The sequence below is a fragment of the Entelurus aequoreus genome, linkage group LG07 (genome assembly GCF_033978785.1).
Source record: "Entelurus aequoreus isolate RoL-2023_Sb linkage group LG07, RoL_Eaeq_v1.1, whole genome shotgun sequence".
Classification (NCBI taxonomy): Eukaryota; Metazoa; Chordata; class Actinopteri; order Syngnathiformes; family Syngnathidae; genus Entelurus; species Entelurus aequoreus.
The window spans coordinates 29,243,995-29,261,802 of NC_084737.1; the positions used below are offsets into that span (position 1 = coordinate 29,243,995).

The window sequence follows — 17,808 nt, forward strand, 5'->3', positions numbered from 1 at the left end:
GCCAGATGAGGTGGTTCGGGCATCTGGTCAGGATGCCACCCGAACGCTTCCCTAGGGAGGTGTTTAGGGCACGTCCGACCGGTAGGAGGCCACGGGGAAGACCCAGGACACGTTGGGAAGACTATGTCTCCCGGCTGGCCTGGGAACGCCTCGGGATCCCCCGGGAAGAGCTGGACGAAGTGGCTGGGGAGAGGGAAGTCTGGGTTTCCCTGCTTAGGCTGCTGCCCCCGCGACCCGACCTCGGATAAGCGGAAGAAGATGGATGGATGGAAATATCATTTTAAGATACAACAAAATAAAATGTCAAACAAAGCTTTATTCTTTTTTGGTTTCAAAGAGCAATAACTATATCTGATTTTCATTTTGAAATTTCATTTAACAAAAGTGTAAATCCATAGTAAACAGAAATGCGAAAACAATTTTTTTTCATATTGATACACCAGATAATTACTGTGGTACATGTGTGCCTGTGACTGTGTCTAATATGCCTTTGGAGCCGTACACAGAAATTATTTTAGACAACAATGAGTTGTGTCATGTCTTTCTGTGTAGAGCTCCAAAGACATTTTAGCCCGAGTCAAAGGCACACAGGTATTGTAATTATCTCCACTTTTACTTTGAAAATATAAACGTCCTGTATCCAAATATGAAAAAAACATCTGTTTACTAAGGATTTAAATTTTTGTTAAATGAAGTATAAAATAAAAATCCAACCATTTTTTTGGTTTTAGTTGTAGTTATTGCTCTTTTACACCAACAAATAATAATACTTAGTTTTAAATGTTTTTCTTTCAAAAAAAAGTGTTAACTAAAACCAATCCCAGACCAAGCCATCAATCCGCTGTGCGTACATTTAACCAACCACAGACGACACTACACAATTTAAACCAATCAGAAACAATGTAAGGCAGGTCTTGGCGTCTCTCTTTCACACTACTCAGCTGTACGTGGTTTCTGATTGGTTTAAATTATGCGCATCTTCCGTGGTTGGTTGAATGTAGGCACACCTCTGATACGCACACACAGATTGTAGTACACGCATGCACTTCTGAATGTGTGCAGACACGTATTACACGCTCACGAATCGTACCCAACAGAAGTGTCGCAAAAGTCTCGTGTAAGTAGACAGCCTATCCAGGGTTCTTTCTGATCAGAGACAGACAACTTAAAACACACATACGCGGATATAAAACACACACTCGGATTGATATACAGACACACAAATTACCGTAATTTCCGGACTATAAGCCGCTACTTTTTCCCCTCGTTCTGGTCCCTGCGGCTTATACAACGGTGCGGCTTATTTACGGCCTGTTCTTCTCCAACACCGACGAAGAGGATTTCGGTAGTTTTAGTACGCAGGAGGAAGACGATGACACAATGATTAAAGACTGACTTTTCATATACCGGTAGGCTGGTTATTTTGATAACGTACAGGCGAGCACTTTGTATTACTTTGCACCGTTGTATTATTTGTACTCTGCACGAATGCTGTTCGCCATGTCAAAGATGTGAAAGTTTGATTGAATGATTGAAAGATTTATTGTTAATAAATGGGACGCTTTGCGTTCCCAAACAGTCATCTCTGTCCCGACAATCCCCTCCATGGTAGTAGGAACCCCTATATACTACGGTAATTACACATCAAAACCCTGTGGCTTATAGTCGGATGTGGCTTATATATGGAGCAATCTGTATTTTCCCCTAAATTTAGCTGGTGCGGCTTATAGTCCGGAAATTACGGTAGTACACAGGCACATGAATTGAATCACACACGTACAGACTGAGATACACGTTTGCAAATAAGTTTGCTACAGTAATACTTCCATACTAGATCTAAAAATGTGTTTGATTTTCATAATATATAGCAAAAACGAGTCAGCAGAAAAAACGCATCCAAAAACAGATTTTTTAATTTATTTTTTATATAGGATACAACACCACACGTTTCTGTCCTACAGGCTATTCTCTGTCTTGTTTTTAAGAAGCAAATTCCGGTTTCGGTGTCAATACTGAAAAATAACTATTTTTTGCCCGTTTTTTTTTGTCTTTCTTTACTTCTGCTGACTGGTGATTTAAATGTTTGTTGTATTAAATATAATCTAGCGAGTTTTTTTTTAATAACATTTTTTGAATTCCAAAATGAAATTTTAATGAACAAGTAGTTTTTTGTTTTTTGATTCCCATTCTATTCAATGTCCAAAACATACACTGACTATTTGTATTTCAACTTTGTACAAAAAGACGACAGTGACAAAAGGTAACATTTAAATTCTAGCACCCTCCTGTTTGATGTTTTTATTTCAATATAAATCAGAGATGTGTTTGTTGTTAACTCACCTCCATTGTCTGACAGTTTCCCACGATAGATCTTGTCCTCGACTACATCAGTCCAGTACAAAGTGTTCTGACTGAGGTGGAAGTCCAAGGCGATGGTGTTCCTTAGCCCTGGTACCAGGACACTGAACTCGCCCTTGTGAAGTTCAATCCTTCTGATCTCATGGCGGTTGGAAAATATGATGAAGGGCTTGAAGGGATCTGACAGCAATGAGAGTCAACTATTAGTGTCCCATCAAATACACTGCTTGTCTTGGAGCACATCCTGACACAGCTGCATCTGTCCTTTTAGACAGCAGTAACACGACTCGTTCGGGACTAGAAAGCATCTAGTGCTTATTTACATGCAGCAGATTTAGCTTTCACTCTAAAGGACGCTATTTTCCTCACCAGTGCTTTTGCAGCTCTCCATGTCAGCCTCCAGCTCCCAGCCCTCGTAGCAGGAGCACTTGACACTGGACTTCTCCTGCTTGCACTTTTGGCTACATTTGAGGTGTTTGGCACAGAAGCTCTGGATCTTGCAGGTTTTGTTGTCAGCTCCTAGCTCCATGCCCATGGGACACGAACACATGAAGCCTTCACCGGGAATGATGCTGCAGTTGTGACTACAACCACCGTTGTCCAACGAACACAAGTCTGCAAGACACAAACAGGAATGCAGTGTTTGACAGAGGACAGAGGAAGGTATCAGGAAGCACCAACTGAATAATAATGTTCTCCTCTACGAGTGGAAGGGCATTCATTACGTGTGTAAAGCAGAACATACCACAAAGCTTCTCATCAGAACCATCTGGACAGTCGTCAGTGCCGTCACACAGCTTCTCAGCGGGAAGACAGATGGAGTCGTTAGTAGCGCACACGTGGTGAGACAATTTGCACACCAGCGCGTCGCAGTTGTCCTCATCCGAGTTGTCCTCACAGTCACTGTCACCGTCACACACCCAGGCCTTGCTGATGCAGCGAGCTGATGACATCAAATCAACACAACATCATTTAGCTTCTGTCCTCAACTGACCTCAGAGTCAGACTTTAGGCAGGGAAATGTATGGAAACTGATTTTAAAAGGAACAATAAATTAACATTTTAATTAAATCTAAATGCATGCCTTGAAAAGGGAAACAAGGTGAAGCAATGGATAACGTTACAAACAGCAAATAACAATATACTGTATATACTGTCATATTGTGAGATGATGCATACAAAACATCATCCAAAGCGACTGACGTTCTAAGAGCATTTGAGATCTTCCTCACCCGAGTCCTTGCAACTAAACTTGACGGCCGGATCGCACATGTGAGTGACACCCTCGCAGTTGTTCTCATCACTCTGGTCCATGCAGTCGGTGTCACCGTCACAGCGCCAACGCATGGGGATGCACAAACTGTCCATACGACACTGGAACTCATCCACATGGCAGCCGCCTGGGGGACGAGTCGCTGGAAGGACAGAGTGAGTTGGAGATAAATATTATATGCACCGCTTATTTAATGTCTAACAAGCAAAGAGGATAGCACTCAGCGGTGGGCAGCCATTTCTGCAATCCGTAACAGGTGCTGTGACTTAAACAAGGCAATGGATGCAGGGAAGCATCAAATTTGGTGCTTTTATAGGCACCGACCAAATGATGTCCGTGCTACCGGGTACTGAGTCACCACAAATCAAATGGTGCCATACTTCAATACTTTTGTTGCTTGGGACGTCACTTCCGGTGCCAGACTAAACATCGGCTCAATCACTTGGTGAGGAAACAATTACTCAAGCAGAACTTAGAGTGGGGCAGCACGGTGGCAGAGGGGTTAGTGCGTCTGCCTCACAATACGAAGGCCCTGAGTAGTCGTGAGTTCAATCCCGGCCTCGGGATCTTTCTGTGTGGAGTTTGCATGTTCTCCCCGTGACTGCGTGGGTTCCCTCCGGGTACTTCGGCTTCCTCCCACCTCCAAAAACATGCACCTGGGGATAGGCTGACTGGCAACACTAAATTGGCTCTAGTGTGTGAATGTGAGTGTGAATGTTGTCTGTCTATCTGTGTTGGCCCTGCGATGAGGTGGCGACTTGTCCAGGGTGTACCCCGCCTTCCGCCCGATTGTAGCTGAGATAGGCTCCAGCACCCCCCGCGACCCCGAAGGGAATAAGGGGTAGAAAATGGATGGATGGATGGAACTTAGAGTGGACTCAGCCAATCTGCTTCTAGATAATGTTAAAATGTTATGCCTGATAGAAAACACTCAAACAGAAAGTAAGGCTCCACTTTTCCAAAATGTGCTAACTTGGTGCTAATTTACATTGGCTGTGTCATAAACAAGCAATTGATTAGTAATTTTACATAGCTTTTTCGACACCTCCAAATTTGGTAATGAAAACTACAACTAAAATGCACATTAAAATCAAACAGCAACTGTGTAATAAGTGCAAGACTTACAGTATAAAAACATTGTGGGGCACCATATATGACTAGACTGGCACATTCAGCTTCATGGCAAAGACTACTTCCTAGCTAGGCAACACACAGTAGTCTATACACTACTGCCATCTAACGTCTTCAAATTATAACTGCATGCAAAGTGTACTATATAATACTTGCAAATGAGACTCAGAAATTAATTAAGAAAGCAAGATATAAGAAGTGCACAGCACAGTTATCATAATCAGCTCATTTAAAAATTATTATTAAACATTTAACATTAATTAACAAACACTAAAGTATTGAATATGTGTACCGTTGATTACCGGTATAAATTCCCAGTTATCAGTAATTGGTACAGTATAGGTGCAAATATGAAAGGTATCCACCCCTAATGGATGCCTTTATTGGGAAGCTACAAACAAATACAGCATGCAGGGGGGCTGTCTTCAAGTAGAAGCTAGTAATACAAGCCAACAATACAGAGAGAATACAAGCACCTGGCAAAAACAAAGGGGCGTGACAATAAGCTTTTCTAGCCATTAATTAATGTGCTGATATGATGCAATGCTAGGTCAACTACATGACTCAGTGCCAAGTCAAACAACAAGAGCACACCATGCTCTGATTGATATCACAAGAGGATAAAGGGCGCCACTAAGGAGGTGACACAATGACTGTCCCTCATGACAAAGGTCAACATTTGGCACAGATACAGCAGGAAACCTTGGGCCTCCTGAGCAGAACATCAATAATACAGGCGGCAGTGGTATTGCGTTTTCATTTCTGGTAACGGCTTCAAGAGAGCAGGCTGCAAACATATAGAGGGCAGATTGCTCATTAAACCAACAGGTCATGCTGAGCCTCATTTCTGCATGCTGGGATTTGACAGCACTTGGCTGGAATTCTGCATGGATCGTGCAGTATATTCAACAACAGAACACACACAGTGCACAGCGGTGTACGCTCTTCCATAACGCTGTCGCGGCGGTTAACCAAAGAGACAGAATCTTCCGGAGACAGGCAGCAGAGATTTCTGATGCCACAAAATGGTTTGGTTTTTAGCTAACCTCAAAACACAACCACATCCTGACACTACGAATATTTGATGTTAATGACAGAAAATAGAAGCCAATTAGGGAGGAAATTATGGCATCAAAACAGTGACAAAATCCTTGGCGCGTAAATCCTCTCTGCACGCGTACGCAATTTACGTTCACTGTCTCCTGGTCAGAGCCAATCTGAGGGAACTGTCACCGTGGGTCCCCTCTGAAAAAGAGTAGTCTTTATAGTCTAAAGTTTAGACAAAATAATCCATTATGTCCTTCCTTATGAAGTTAAGTGCTCAAAATAAAAATAACTAGAATAAGCAACGCGAGTACTGAAATGCTAATGTTGCATGTTAACAGTCTGATGCTCCACGCCTGCGAAATGAGCTGAAAAAAAAAAGTTAGTATGCCAATGCTAGCATGCTGACATGCTAATGTTATAATGCTAGCTAGCATTTAACTAACGTTAGTATGTTAGCATTTAACTTACATTAGCAAGGAGCATTTTGACTTTGGAAGAATTAAAACAAAATGAGGAGTGTGGAAGTAGGAACACTTGTTTTAACAGAGAAGAAGTGTTACAAAAAAACGGGAAAACCAGGAAAACTGGGATAATTTGAGGATACGCTAAAAAGCACAATTGCCCTGGAGGAGCTGACTGGAGTTGTGTTGGAATTTATTTGAATCAGTCGAGAAATGTGCAAGTAGTAACACCGTTTAAAAGAGAAAGTTTTGCAGAAAAGTGGGAATCCCGGGAATACCAGTAATTTATTCTTTAAAAAATTTATCGGCCGATATTATCGGACATCTCTATTTGCAAATAATGCATCATAGAATTTATCTGAGGAGCATTTTTCAAGAAACACTTTTTATCAGTCAAAATAGGCTGTCTTTATTTAAATTGTTTTTTGACATGTATCACATGACATCATAATGTCATATGTTTTATAAATTGTATGATAAAATGACAAAAATATACTAATTTTGGTTTATTTTGTCTAAAGGCTCTAATATTCTTTAAAAGGGACAAACCACAGACTCCCTTGGATTGGGTCTGACCAGGCGACAGTAGGCGTTTAAAGTGACCAATCAGAAAAGCAGAGGAGTCTCTGGGCCTTGTATTCAATGCCTGCCCCTAAGTGCCGAAAGGGTGGAACGCCGCACAAGTGGAGAAAAAGGAAGACACATTGCGAGTCCGTGCGCGAGCAAAAAGACGCTGTGTGTGCACAGAGAGGCCATGTGCACCACACAGAGTGTGGTTTTTCACGCACAAGCATTTTGGCACTGTTTTGACGCCATGGGAAATTTGTCATGGAGGAGGACGAACCTCTTTTGACAACCTCTCAGCCTGAAACAAAACACAGGGAAAAAAACATACGACAAGTGATGGAAACATTTGCAAGCACCAGAACATGTTTACCTTGATTAGTACAGTTAGCGTGTGTCTCGTCACTGTAGTCTCCACAGTCATTGTCGCCATCACAAGTCCAGTATTCTGGGATGCAGCGACCACTGTTGCATTTAAACTGCACGCTGGAGCAGGAGTGACTGCAGCCGGCTTCATCACTGTTATCCCCGCAGTCGTTGTCTGCACAGGAGCAGGCATGTAAAATAGGATTCAAAATTACACAAGGAGCACGGGAGCACTTTGAGGAGACGCTTACCGTTGTCACAGCGCCAGTTGATGTTGATGCAGCGGCCATTAGCGCAGGTGAACTGGGTGAGAGGGAAACACGTGGGATAGGCTGGAGACAATGTAAGCAGAGAGGTGTTGTAAAATGAAATGACTTGTCTGATTAAGATAAAACAATAAAGGGATGCAGTCCAAACGCACCACATGAGTCTGGTTCGTCTGAGCGGTCCCCACAGTCGTCATCCAGGTCACATGTCCAGGAGATGGGGATGCAACGCCCACTGGCACAAGGGTACTGATTTGGCGGACATGTGCGAGCTGGCAGGAAACAAAACATTGTCAGAATCTGTTGCTCAACATGCATGCAACAAAAAGTATTATATGCAGAGCTATAAAAACTTCCTATGCTCTGGGAAGAATTTCTACAAGATTCTGGAGTACAGTACAGTATGTCTGCAAAATTTTCGTAAATCGGTCAGAAGACACGTGAGATCATAGGTCACTGATGTTGGACCTTAACACACAATATTTGTTCTCGTTCATCCCAATGCTGTTAATTACAGTATCCATTGAATAATTAATCTTATTGTGTAGATTAGCTTTAATTGTATTTTTAACAGTGTAGTCCAACCTGTGATTGAAAAATGAATGAATTGTCAATATATTATAATATTGTATAAAGCTGACATCTACTGCAATAATAAGCTGCATAAAGAAAATGTTCTCAGTTTACATACAACTCAAGACCACCATCTCAGGGGCTGTAACATTCACCTAAAAAATGCCAAAATAAAAATGTTCTTTGTCCTCGCGATACTCATAACAAAATTATTAATTTTCCGTATGAATTCTTGTATTCAGAGTCAATACTTTTACAAACATACAGTATTTGAGAAATATTTAAGAAGTTCCCAACAATGGTTCCCAACATTTTCTATGCATCACATATCAATGTATTCATCTAAAATAACTAATTTCAAGATTAAAACAGAAAATTCATATTACAATTATTGTGAAAAAATATATACATTTGCCATGGGAAGACTTTAATACTTTCCGACTAAATATTTGAAAACGTTATAGTATACTCAGTGGTGATTGTGAAAAAATGAGTGCTGTGTGATACATTTTTTAAATGATTAATCACATTTTTGAATTTGGATTAATCATGGTCAGATTTTGGAGTGAAATTTGCCAGTGAGCACAGTGATTAACCTGTGGATATACAGTACATAATCAATGCGATATTTTTTTTGTAATTAATTAGTTCATTAATTTTTTTTTGACAGCCCAAGAAAAGATTACATTTTCCTTTTCATGCCCAGTCTGTTTGCTGAGCTCATGTGTGGAGCTCAGCGAACTACAAGGATCTGTCGAGAGTCAAGTTAAGTCTGTCTAATAGCTAACTCATTTGTAGTATTGTTGTAATGAAATATTTTTTCATTAAACTTTTGTCTATTACGTAAAACCAAAAACTAAATACAAATTGTCGGACAGAGTTAGTAAAACCATTGTTCACTGACAAAACAGACTAATGCATAGTTGAAGGTTTTGCAAACTAGGAACCTACCAGAGCAGGTAGTGTTTGATTCATCATCGTCATTGCCGCAGTCATTGTCACCATCACACAGCCATCGTAGAGGGATGCAGCGGTTGTTCTGGCATTTGAATCGTTCTGCCGGACAGGTGTGCTGGTCTTGTGGGAGACATCAGGAGCACCATGAATAATCAAAACCACCCTGATATGCATATTTTTTCTAAGGCACACATATACTGTAGTTAAAAAAAACCCTATCTAAAATAATCACGCAATCATATGTGACCAAAGACATCACATTCACGTCATGCGGTCCGAAAGACACTTTTGGAAGCTCAAGCTTGTGCTTTGTTGGTTTGCATTAGCAAAATAGGCCTTTAAACAACACCATGTTTATTTCAGTGTTGCTGAGTAACAGTGACAGGGGCATGGAACACTTACGACAAAGCTCAGGGGCCTCATCACTGTTATCCAGACAATCGTTGTCCCCGTCACACTTCCAGCTCTCTTGGATGCAGCGGTTGTTCTCGCAGGCAAACTCCCCGGTCTGGCACTTTGGCGGGGGAACGTAGGAGGAGTTGGCTGAAAAAACAGATGGGCCATTGAATCCAGAGTTCTGCACAAAAGCCTTAGTAGCTAGGTGGGCTTATGTCCATCTTAAAGTTACAAAAACATTTGAAGGTTCCCTCACGCATGTAAAACTATATTCTATAGTGTAGTTGTGTGGGTGGAAAGCAACATTGAGAAGGCTTTAACAGATTGCCCACCTTCTGAAAGATGAACTTTCCATTAAAGTGCACATTGATGACTTTTTCTATACTGCTCATCTTGTTTTGGGTCACGAGTGGGCTGGCTGATTTACAGCGAGAGGCAGGGTACACCTTGATCGCCTGTCAATCACAGGGCTGACACTTAGACTCACATTCACCCCTGTGGGTGATTTACCCAAGAAAAATGTGAGGAACCAGAAAGATTCCGCTCTTATCTCAAAGGCTAATGTTTTTTATGCACTGTAAGTATGGGTACATGTTCCTAAGAAACCCATGTAATAAGGTGTGGAGTAGCCCTAAGCTCAGTTTTAGGTCCCATTTTTTAATCTTTACATGCTGCCTATTAGGCAGGTCATTAGAAGACACGGTTGTGTTGGTAATACACAGCTGTACATTGATGTGTCTCCTGATGACACAGGACTAATAGATACACTTTTGAACTGCATTTTAGACATCAAGTCATGGATTAGAGTGATTTTCCACAACTCAACCATGACAAAACAGAGGTTTTAGCTAAAGGTCTTAAAGGCCAGAAAGAGAAACTTTTCCCAAAATAACATTTTAAACCAACGCAATCCATAAAAAAAATTTAATTTTTTTTTTTTTATCATTCTAAAAACATATAGCCAGAGAACGCCCATTTCTCTCTCTGACCAGCACAAAGGTGCAAATGCATGCTTTTATTTCCTGTTAATTAGACTATTGTAATGCATTGGTCTGGTTACTGGTCTTTCTAAAAATATTACAAATCTACAATTATTACAAAACTCAGGCGCTCACATGCTGACGAGGACCGGAGGGCGGGACCACATTACATCAGTTTTAAAGTCGCTGCATTGGTCTTCCATCCGCTTCAGGGTCGAATTTAAAGTTCTATTATTCGTTTTTAAATGTCTTAATGGCTTTGCACCTTATCAGACCTGCTTTCACCATATCAACCCTGCAGGATTAAGGAAGGATGGTTTTCTACTCGTTCATAGTGCTGCCTTACCTTTGCAAGTGACATTATCGACATCCAGGATTTGATCATCAGCACAAGCGCATGTCCTGCCATCAGGGATGGCAAGGCACAGACTGCTGCACCCCCCGTTCATAACTCTGCATACATTGGTGCCTTTACATGCAAAAAATAGTAATTAGCAAAACAAGTCTGTTTAAAATTCAATCAATCATAAGTAATGTAAGATTACCTTGCTGCTGGTGAGCGTCATAGACTCTGATCTCAAAGATTGGCGGCCTCTCATTGCGGAGTAGTGTGACTGTCTTAGTGACAGTGTCCAGTTTGTAGATGCTACCTTCGCGGTACTCATTCCAGAAGAGGAATTGTTTGTAGTGACACAAACCAAAGGCATGGATCAGCTCCTGGCCCTCATACACCACCTGGTAAAATATCACACCTGTGAGTCCTGAGTGTCAGCATATTGAGATTGCATTCTCAAGCAAACCAACCTTCCGTTCAGTCGTGTTGAGGATAACCATCTCAATGCGGTCATAATAGGCGTCAACCCAGTAAAGTATACCCTGAGGAATGTCCAGACTCAAACCGTTTGGCCACAGTACTGTCTTGCTAGTCAGAAACACTTGGTGATGGGAACCATCCATCCAGGCTTTCTTGATCTTTCCTCTGTTACTCTCAGTGGGATCCTCCTCCCAGTCGGTCCAGTACATCCATCTGGGAAAAAGACAGCCAGAGCACACATGACGTCAACACTGGTAATGCAGAGGTTGCAAAAAACAACTTTGCAACACAAGTTGAATATATTACAGTACTACGTTACCATATATGGCAAAAGAATGGCCATTAGAACAACTCACCCATGCTGCGGGTCCACAACAATGGCACGTGGGTGGCTCATCTTGCCCTCAATTAGAGTTTTACGAGTCTGAGAAGCCTTCTCCAGTCTGGCAACACTGATAGTCTTCTTAGGCCCATCATCTGTCCAGTAGAGATTACCTCCCATCCAGTCAACCGCTAGCCCCTCTACCGTGTGAATACCTGAGATAAAGAACAACTTTGTTTTTCTATTTCTAAATGAAGTCTTTGTATAAGCCAGGATATGTTTTGGAAGTGTGATATAATACAAAGCTACATCTTACGCCATAACAGCTTCCAGTTTAGACATTTGTGCATACTAGTAAGTTCTTTAAGGACATTCCCCAAACTGGAAGCATCGAGTTAGCTAAAAGTGTGTTGGTAGGAAGACATACAAAGATTAAGATAAATGGGTCCAGCACAGCCCCTAAATTGATTTATGCAGCAATTCAGAAAACTGGAAAGCTGGAAATTGCTGCCCTCTTTCCAGGAAAAGTGCATTAGAAGTTTATATTTATAACCTTGGGGGTAAATTGATGTACCCCTAAACATCACCAAGATTCAGAAATCTGATGTCGCAAATCAATGGCAATGTGCACAGACACACAAAATGATATGAGAATATGATACAAACTACAGTTTTTTAACCCAGAACCATTGTTTAACACAGCTGGTTCTGCAGTGAATTGATGTGCAAATAATTGCTTTAGTACCGCAAATTTTCCTGAAAAGATTTTATCGACATAGATGTTAAAAACAAGGCCCTAGAGCCAGATCTGGCTCGCCACATCGTTTTATGTGGCCTGCGAAAGCATGGAAATAATGTGCTTCAATAAAGCACTTCATCTTTCTTACTAAATGTACATGTTCTTTTAATTATGACAGTAAATTTGCATGTACTTCATGCTATTATATGTATTTTATATTTAACTTTATTTGAAGATGCAGCAAATAAAAATGTTTTGGTTAAAATGAAAATATATACCTAAATATTTGCTGGTCATAATGATTCATGATTTAAAGCAAGTTATCCATCAATTTGTATGTAAAAAAAAAAAAAAGTTAAACGCATAGACAATTGTGTAATAATATAATGAGACGATTATACAATAATAGTTATATATATCTACTGTTCCAAACAGCCTTCTGATGGTATCCATTAGTGCGACGTGGCCATCAGTGAAAACGAGTTTGGCACCCCTGCTTTAAGGGTCCAATGGCTTGTCACTGTGGTTTTACCTTCAGGTAGAACATTTTTGTAATCCTTTGGGAACAATACACCCATATAGCATGTACCTTTTCCAACTAGGCTACAAATGCACCCTGGAAAAGTTACAAAGTGGGGCCCAATAATTAACCCTACAGGATACATTAGCATATATTGTACCTTCAGAGATAAGATTACACATTTTTTCTAAATGCATTCTAATAAATGATGGCTGTTGAAAAATATTTGTTGTCGGGACTGCTGATCACCAAACTACCTATTAGTCATTAGAAATGTTTTGTTTTCACTTTTAAATGCAATGTTTCAAGGTCAGACCTTGTTAAATCCATGTAAGGTCTCAGCAGTCTGAAATGCAGCATACTTTTGTCCATATTTCCAATTCTTACCTTCTTTTAGGATGGCGTCCCTTTCCGTCCCATCTATCTTTTGTCGACCAATAATGTAGCTGGTGGCGTCAGCAAAGTAGATGAATTCACTGGCTGCGTGAAAATCCAGAGCTCGGGGGTTCATGAGGTTCTCAATGGGGATCATGTACTCATCCGGCACCTTTGGATTCATATCCATCCCTCTAATGATTCCGGGGCGACCCTTACCATACACCAAGAACAGCTCGTGGTCGGGTTCTAGAGAAGAAAGAACATTATGAGTTATGCAAATTGGAAGGTTTTAATCTCCTCTCGGCCGTGATACTGTACTTACTCTTGCAGGATTTGCCGTCACTTCCCAGGCTGAATCCAAATCGGCATCGACATGTGCGAGACTTGTGGCTGTTCCCCAGTAGGCAGATGTCAGAACAACCTCCAGCCTTGCCAAACTGATCCAGAGCACATGCATGGCTTCGCACTGCAAAGAGTTAGACGTACACCATGTAACATCCTTGCAAAACCAATATACAGACATGGACTGGGGTGACGCACCTTGTGGTTGCCGTCTCTGGTGGTACACATGCAGCGCGGCGCCTCGGTCGACCCGCGTCACCACCTGGAAGTCGCTGCTGTTGAAGCGGTTAACTCGGATCACACTGGTCTTGGGGTTGAGGTTGCCTTCATCCGAGTTGGTGGCGTACAAGTAGTTCTCAAACACAGTCAGCCCATACAGATGCTCTATCTGAAATAAAGATGTTACACAATAAAACAAGGAAACTGAATTGTCTGGCAATTGAAAACACTATCATTAAAGGGTTACCTTTTTAATCGTGTCAAACAATGTCAAAGCATCAAATCTTAAGTTTCATGTATTTTGGCCTGAGCTTGCAAACAGTTTTGGATGCGTCTGTACACAGGCGTTTGCAGTCTGGCCACGTTATTACGTGGCAGCAAGGTGGATGTACTTATTTGGACATTATGTAAAGCTCTCAGCCAGATGGGGAGGAACTCAACAACATGCAACATGTAGTGAGTGAGATGAATGTTGCTAAAAGCAGCTGTTTTTTATGCAGTTCTGAATCGATCTGAGAGTGGGCAGGGGTATCTAATTTTGTGACCGGGTGAATCTATGTAATGTTTATTAAATTTATTTTCAGCCCTGTATGGGGTGCAGGGGATAGATGTGAGGATTTCATGATATATATTTAAACAGTGTACATTTTTAAAAGGTAAATTCTGACACTTTTGGAGAGAGTGGAACGTGGTTTCATTTGTAATCTGGGAACGCCTCCAGAAACCAACATCTTGCAGACTCAAAAAATGGGTTATACACTACCGTTCAAAAGTTTGGGGTCACCCAAACAATTTTGTGGAATAGCCTTCATTTCTAAGAACAAGAATAGACTGTCGAGTTTTAGATGAAAGTTCTCTTTTTCTGGCCATTTTGAGCGTTTAATTGACCCCACAAATGTGATGCTCCAGAAACTCAATCTGCTCAAAGGAAGGTCAGTTTTGTAGCTTCTGTAATGAGCTAAACTGTTTTCAGATGTGTGAACATGATTGCACAAGGGTTTTCTAATCATCAATTAGCCTTCTGAGCCAATGAGCAAACACATTGTACCATTAGAACACTGCAGTGATGTAGATGTAGATATTGCACCAAAAACCAGACATTTGCAGCTAGAATAGTCATTTACCACATTAGCAATGTATAGAGTGTATTTCTTTAAAGTTAAGACTAGTTTAAAGTTATCTTCATTGAAAAGTACAGTGCTTTTCCTTCAAAAATAAGGACATTTCAATGTGACCCCAAACTTTTGAACGGTAGTGTATATGTGACTGTGGAGCAACATTTACACTAAAACATATACAAAACATTCCATCTATACCACAAGGAATGGTTTTAAATGTAGATTAAAATCATCATCTTTAACATGCAACTTAATAGTCGCATGACAAATACATTGTGTAACATCATTTTCATACATCCTTTCTGTCTTCCTGCCAAGCTTTTCACTGTAGAAATAATTTCGACAGAGAGACAAAAATACTTTAAGATTGGAATTGGCTCCTTCTTCCACTTTTGACAACATTCTTTATGGATGATATAGGAACCTTCAGAACATATGCAAGAGTTGTGTATCTGTGGAGGCTTATGATTTAGACTGTTAGGCTTTGGCAGAGGTCTGCACTCTACTGAGTGCCGTTCTAGTTATATAAGATTTTGTTTCTATGCAGCTCTGTAACAGTAATGTATGAGCCCTCGTCCTCACTTCCACCCCTGCTTCTCCGGCACACGCACACGCACGAACGCATGCACACACACACCACTGCAGTCCTGATTTCATTAAGACCATTACACCGCTACGAGTTTGAGCCAAGCTTCACTAGGGCCAGACTAATATGTTTAGAGAGGCATTAGCCAGGAAAATCACACACTCTTCTTAAGTTGTATCAATCAAAGCAATAAAAAGGACTTATCCCCTGGGGGTAGCCTCTCTCCATAGAGCAGAACTGCATCGTCTGAAAAGACATCAAAAGCCAATACCTATAGTAGGAAAACTATCTTTTTGTTACTAAGGAATGGTTGCAGAAGTGGATATGGGGCAAGCCATTGGTGCTTGTTGAGTTGTTCTTGTAAACTCTCACCAGAAGGCCTTGAATGATGGTGTGTCTGTTTTTGCCCTCATAGTCCACCACTTCAATGTAGTCCAGGTAGGCGTCAGCCCAGTACACTAGCCGGTTGACTAGGTCCAGTGTGATACCGTGTGGGAAGACAATCTTAGTGTCAACCAGCTTTGTTCGGTTCTGACCGTCCATGTCACAGCGCTCTACCCTCGGAGTGGACCCATAGTCGGTGAAGAAGACTTTTCTGCAACAGAAAGCGAAAAGATAATTTCTCTGTCAGCAGGAATTAAAGGAAGAGATGTCAGAAGCGAGACAAATAAGTAATATTCAAGTCATTAGTTGTCATTAAAAAAACTGGAAGTGACACTATGGAAAAAAGGAACTTAATGATAGGAACTTGAAACAACCATCAAGCTTTTTACTCCCAAAAAATACAGAGTCAGCATGTTGTTCAACCTACGACAGCATGTTTTTCTCATGACCTGCTAAAAGAGGTAAGTGGGGGTTAGAGGTTGCATTAGGGCATGGAGAAGGATGCACAAACCCCATAGCCGGGTCCAAGGCGATGCCTTTAGGGTTGTACAGTTCTTGGTCTAGCAGACTAACACACGTCTGGCCGTTCTTGTTGCAAACAAACACCCAGTCGTCCACATCATCCACAAAGTAGAAGTTTCCCGTCAGCCAGTCGATAGCCATTTGTTCCACATCTGAAAGGTGTGAAAGTGGGTGGAGAACAGAAACACACACACAAGCTTTCAGAACTAGAATAAATTCACTTTAAATCCAACATTAAAACACAACATTTCATTTTGTGACTGTTAGCTCGCTTTAGGTCCATATAAATATGGTAAGTAAAAAGATGTTCTGTCCTATTTGAGCACCAGTAATGTTCAAGAAACATAAACAGTTACATTCGTTAAGAGAAATTGTGCTTTTTAATTTACCACAAAATTATAAAATGAAAAACAATATCAATCCTGGGGCTTTACCTCAAATCAATCTCCCATAATGTTGCTTGAGTCAACATTTGCCCTCTGAAATTTAATTGATAATCACTTATGATTAATCAAAGATCATGACAAGCAAAGCATTTCAGACTTTTACACTTCATCATCTATACATGTAGGGATGTTATATTTTTAATAATGCCTATTAGCACAACAGGATCACAATTGATTCTATTTTTCAATTTATTCTATTCTATTCATACTATATTCATATTAACTTATGCTATTTTTAACCAAATAATTTTATATCTTTTTCAAGTTACATTATTATGTGCATACTATTGTTCTTGTTGTACTAAATCTGGGACCTCAGGTACTACATTTCTTTCCATCTCATGTGTGGTGGTAGGACAATAAAGTTCTTTGAGTCCTTGCATATTCTACTCTAAAAGGGGGGAAAAAACCCCAGAAAAACTTAAATAAAAATACCCATAAACCGCATGGTAGCCCAGTAGTTATCTCTACAGTAGACAAGAGATCGAGGGTTCAAGTAACTCTGGCGTCCTTCCACACCCTAAAATGTTTGGCTGATTACATATTCTAAATTATCCATAGATGTGAATGAGAATGTATGTTTTTCCTATATGTGCCCTGCGAATGAATGTTGACCAGTTCAAGGTGTACCCAGCCACTTGGTCTTGCTCTTGGGATAGACTCCAGCTCCCCTGTGATACTAATGAGGACAAGCGGTATATAAATAGAATGAACAAAGATAACACATATGCTATTATTGTTTGCACTAGATTATGGATAATGTTTATATTGTATGTGCAATTGGAGTGACTTAATCACTTATTGCTGGCAGTGCGAGTATAATGAAGAGGCTAAAATGACCTTGTAAAATATGTGCTAAAGCTCCTGACCTGTTTTTTTTAAACTGCCAGAATAAGGAATGCTTTTGAAATAGTTTGAGGTTACACTATAAAATACATGCCTCAAAGGTTATAAATGAAAATAAAGGACTCATAGTTAAGTCAGCTGAAGCAACAGTATGTAGGATAATTATTGCCTCATGCTTTTGTTTGATTGTGCATTTGACA

At 40.6% G+C, this 17,808-nt stretch overlaps 1 protein-coding gene across 3 annotated transcripts in view; it reads right to left on the reverse strand.

Moving 5' to 3' along the window:
* The window catches only part of LOC133653630 (low-density lipoprotein receptor-related protein 1-like), a 221,021-nt gene that overhangs the window by 71,215 nt on the left and 131,998 nt on the right, over positions 1–17,808 (reverse strand). For all 3 annotated transcript variants that reach the window (XM_062053126.1, XM_062053128.1, XM_062053125.1), the window contains exons 7-24: positions 16,306–16,468; positions 15,783–16,005; positions 13,686–13,875; positions 13,468–13,611; positions 13,155–13,391; positions 11,543–11,723; positions 11,177–11,399; positions 10,918–11,107; positions 10,719–10,841; positions 9,399–9,539; positions 8,991–9,116; positions 7,622–7,738; positions 7,452–7,532; positions 7,208–7,375; positions 3,591–3,773; positions 3,104–3,301; positions 2,728–2,973; positions 2,341–2,538 (exon numbers count right to left, since the gene is read on the reverse strand). In XM_062053126.1, the coding sequence (XP_061909110.1) occupies positions 2,341–2,538; positions 2,728–2,973; positions 3,104–3,301; positions 3,591–3,773; positions 7,208–7,375; positions 7,452–7,532; positions 7,622–7,738; positions 8,991–9,116; positions 9,399–9,539; positions 10,719–10,841; positions 10,918–11,107; positions 11,177–11,399; positions 11,543–11,723; positions 13,155–13,391; positions 13,468–13,611; positions 13,686–13,875; positions 15,783–16,005; positions 16,306–16,468 (3,132 nt within the window). The remainder of the gene's footprint in view (positions 1–2,340; positions 2,539–2,727; positions 2,974–3,103; positions 3,302–3,590; positions 3,774–7,207; positions 7,376–7,451; positions 7,533–7,621; positions 7,739–8,990; positions 9,117–9,398; positions 9,540–10,718; positions 10,842–10,917; positions 11,108–11,176; positions 11,400–11,542; positions 11,724–13,154; positions 13,392–13,467; positions 13,612–13,685; positions 13,876–15,782; positions 16,006–16,305; positions 16,469–17,808) is intronic.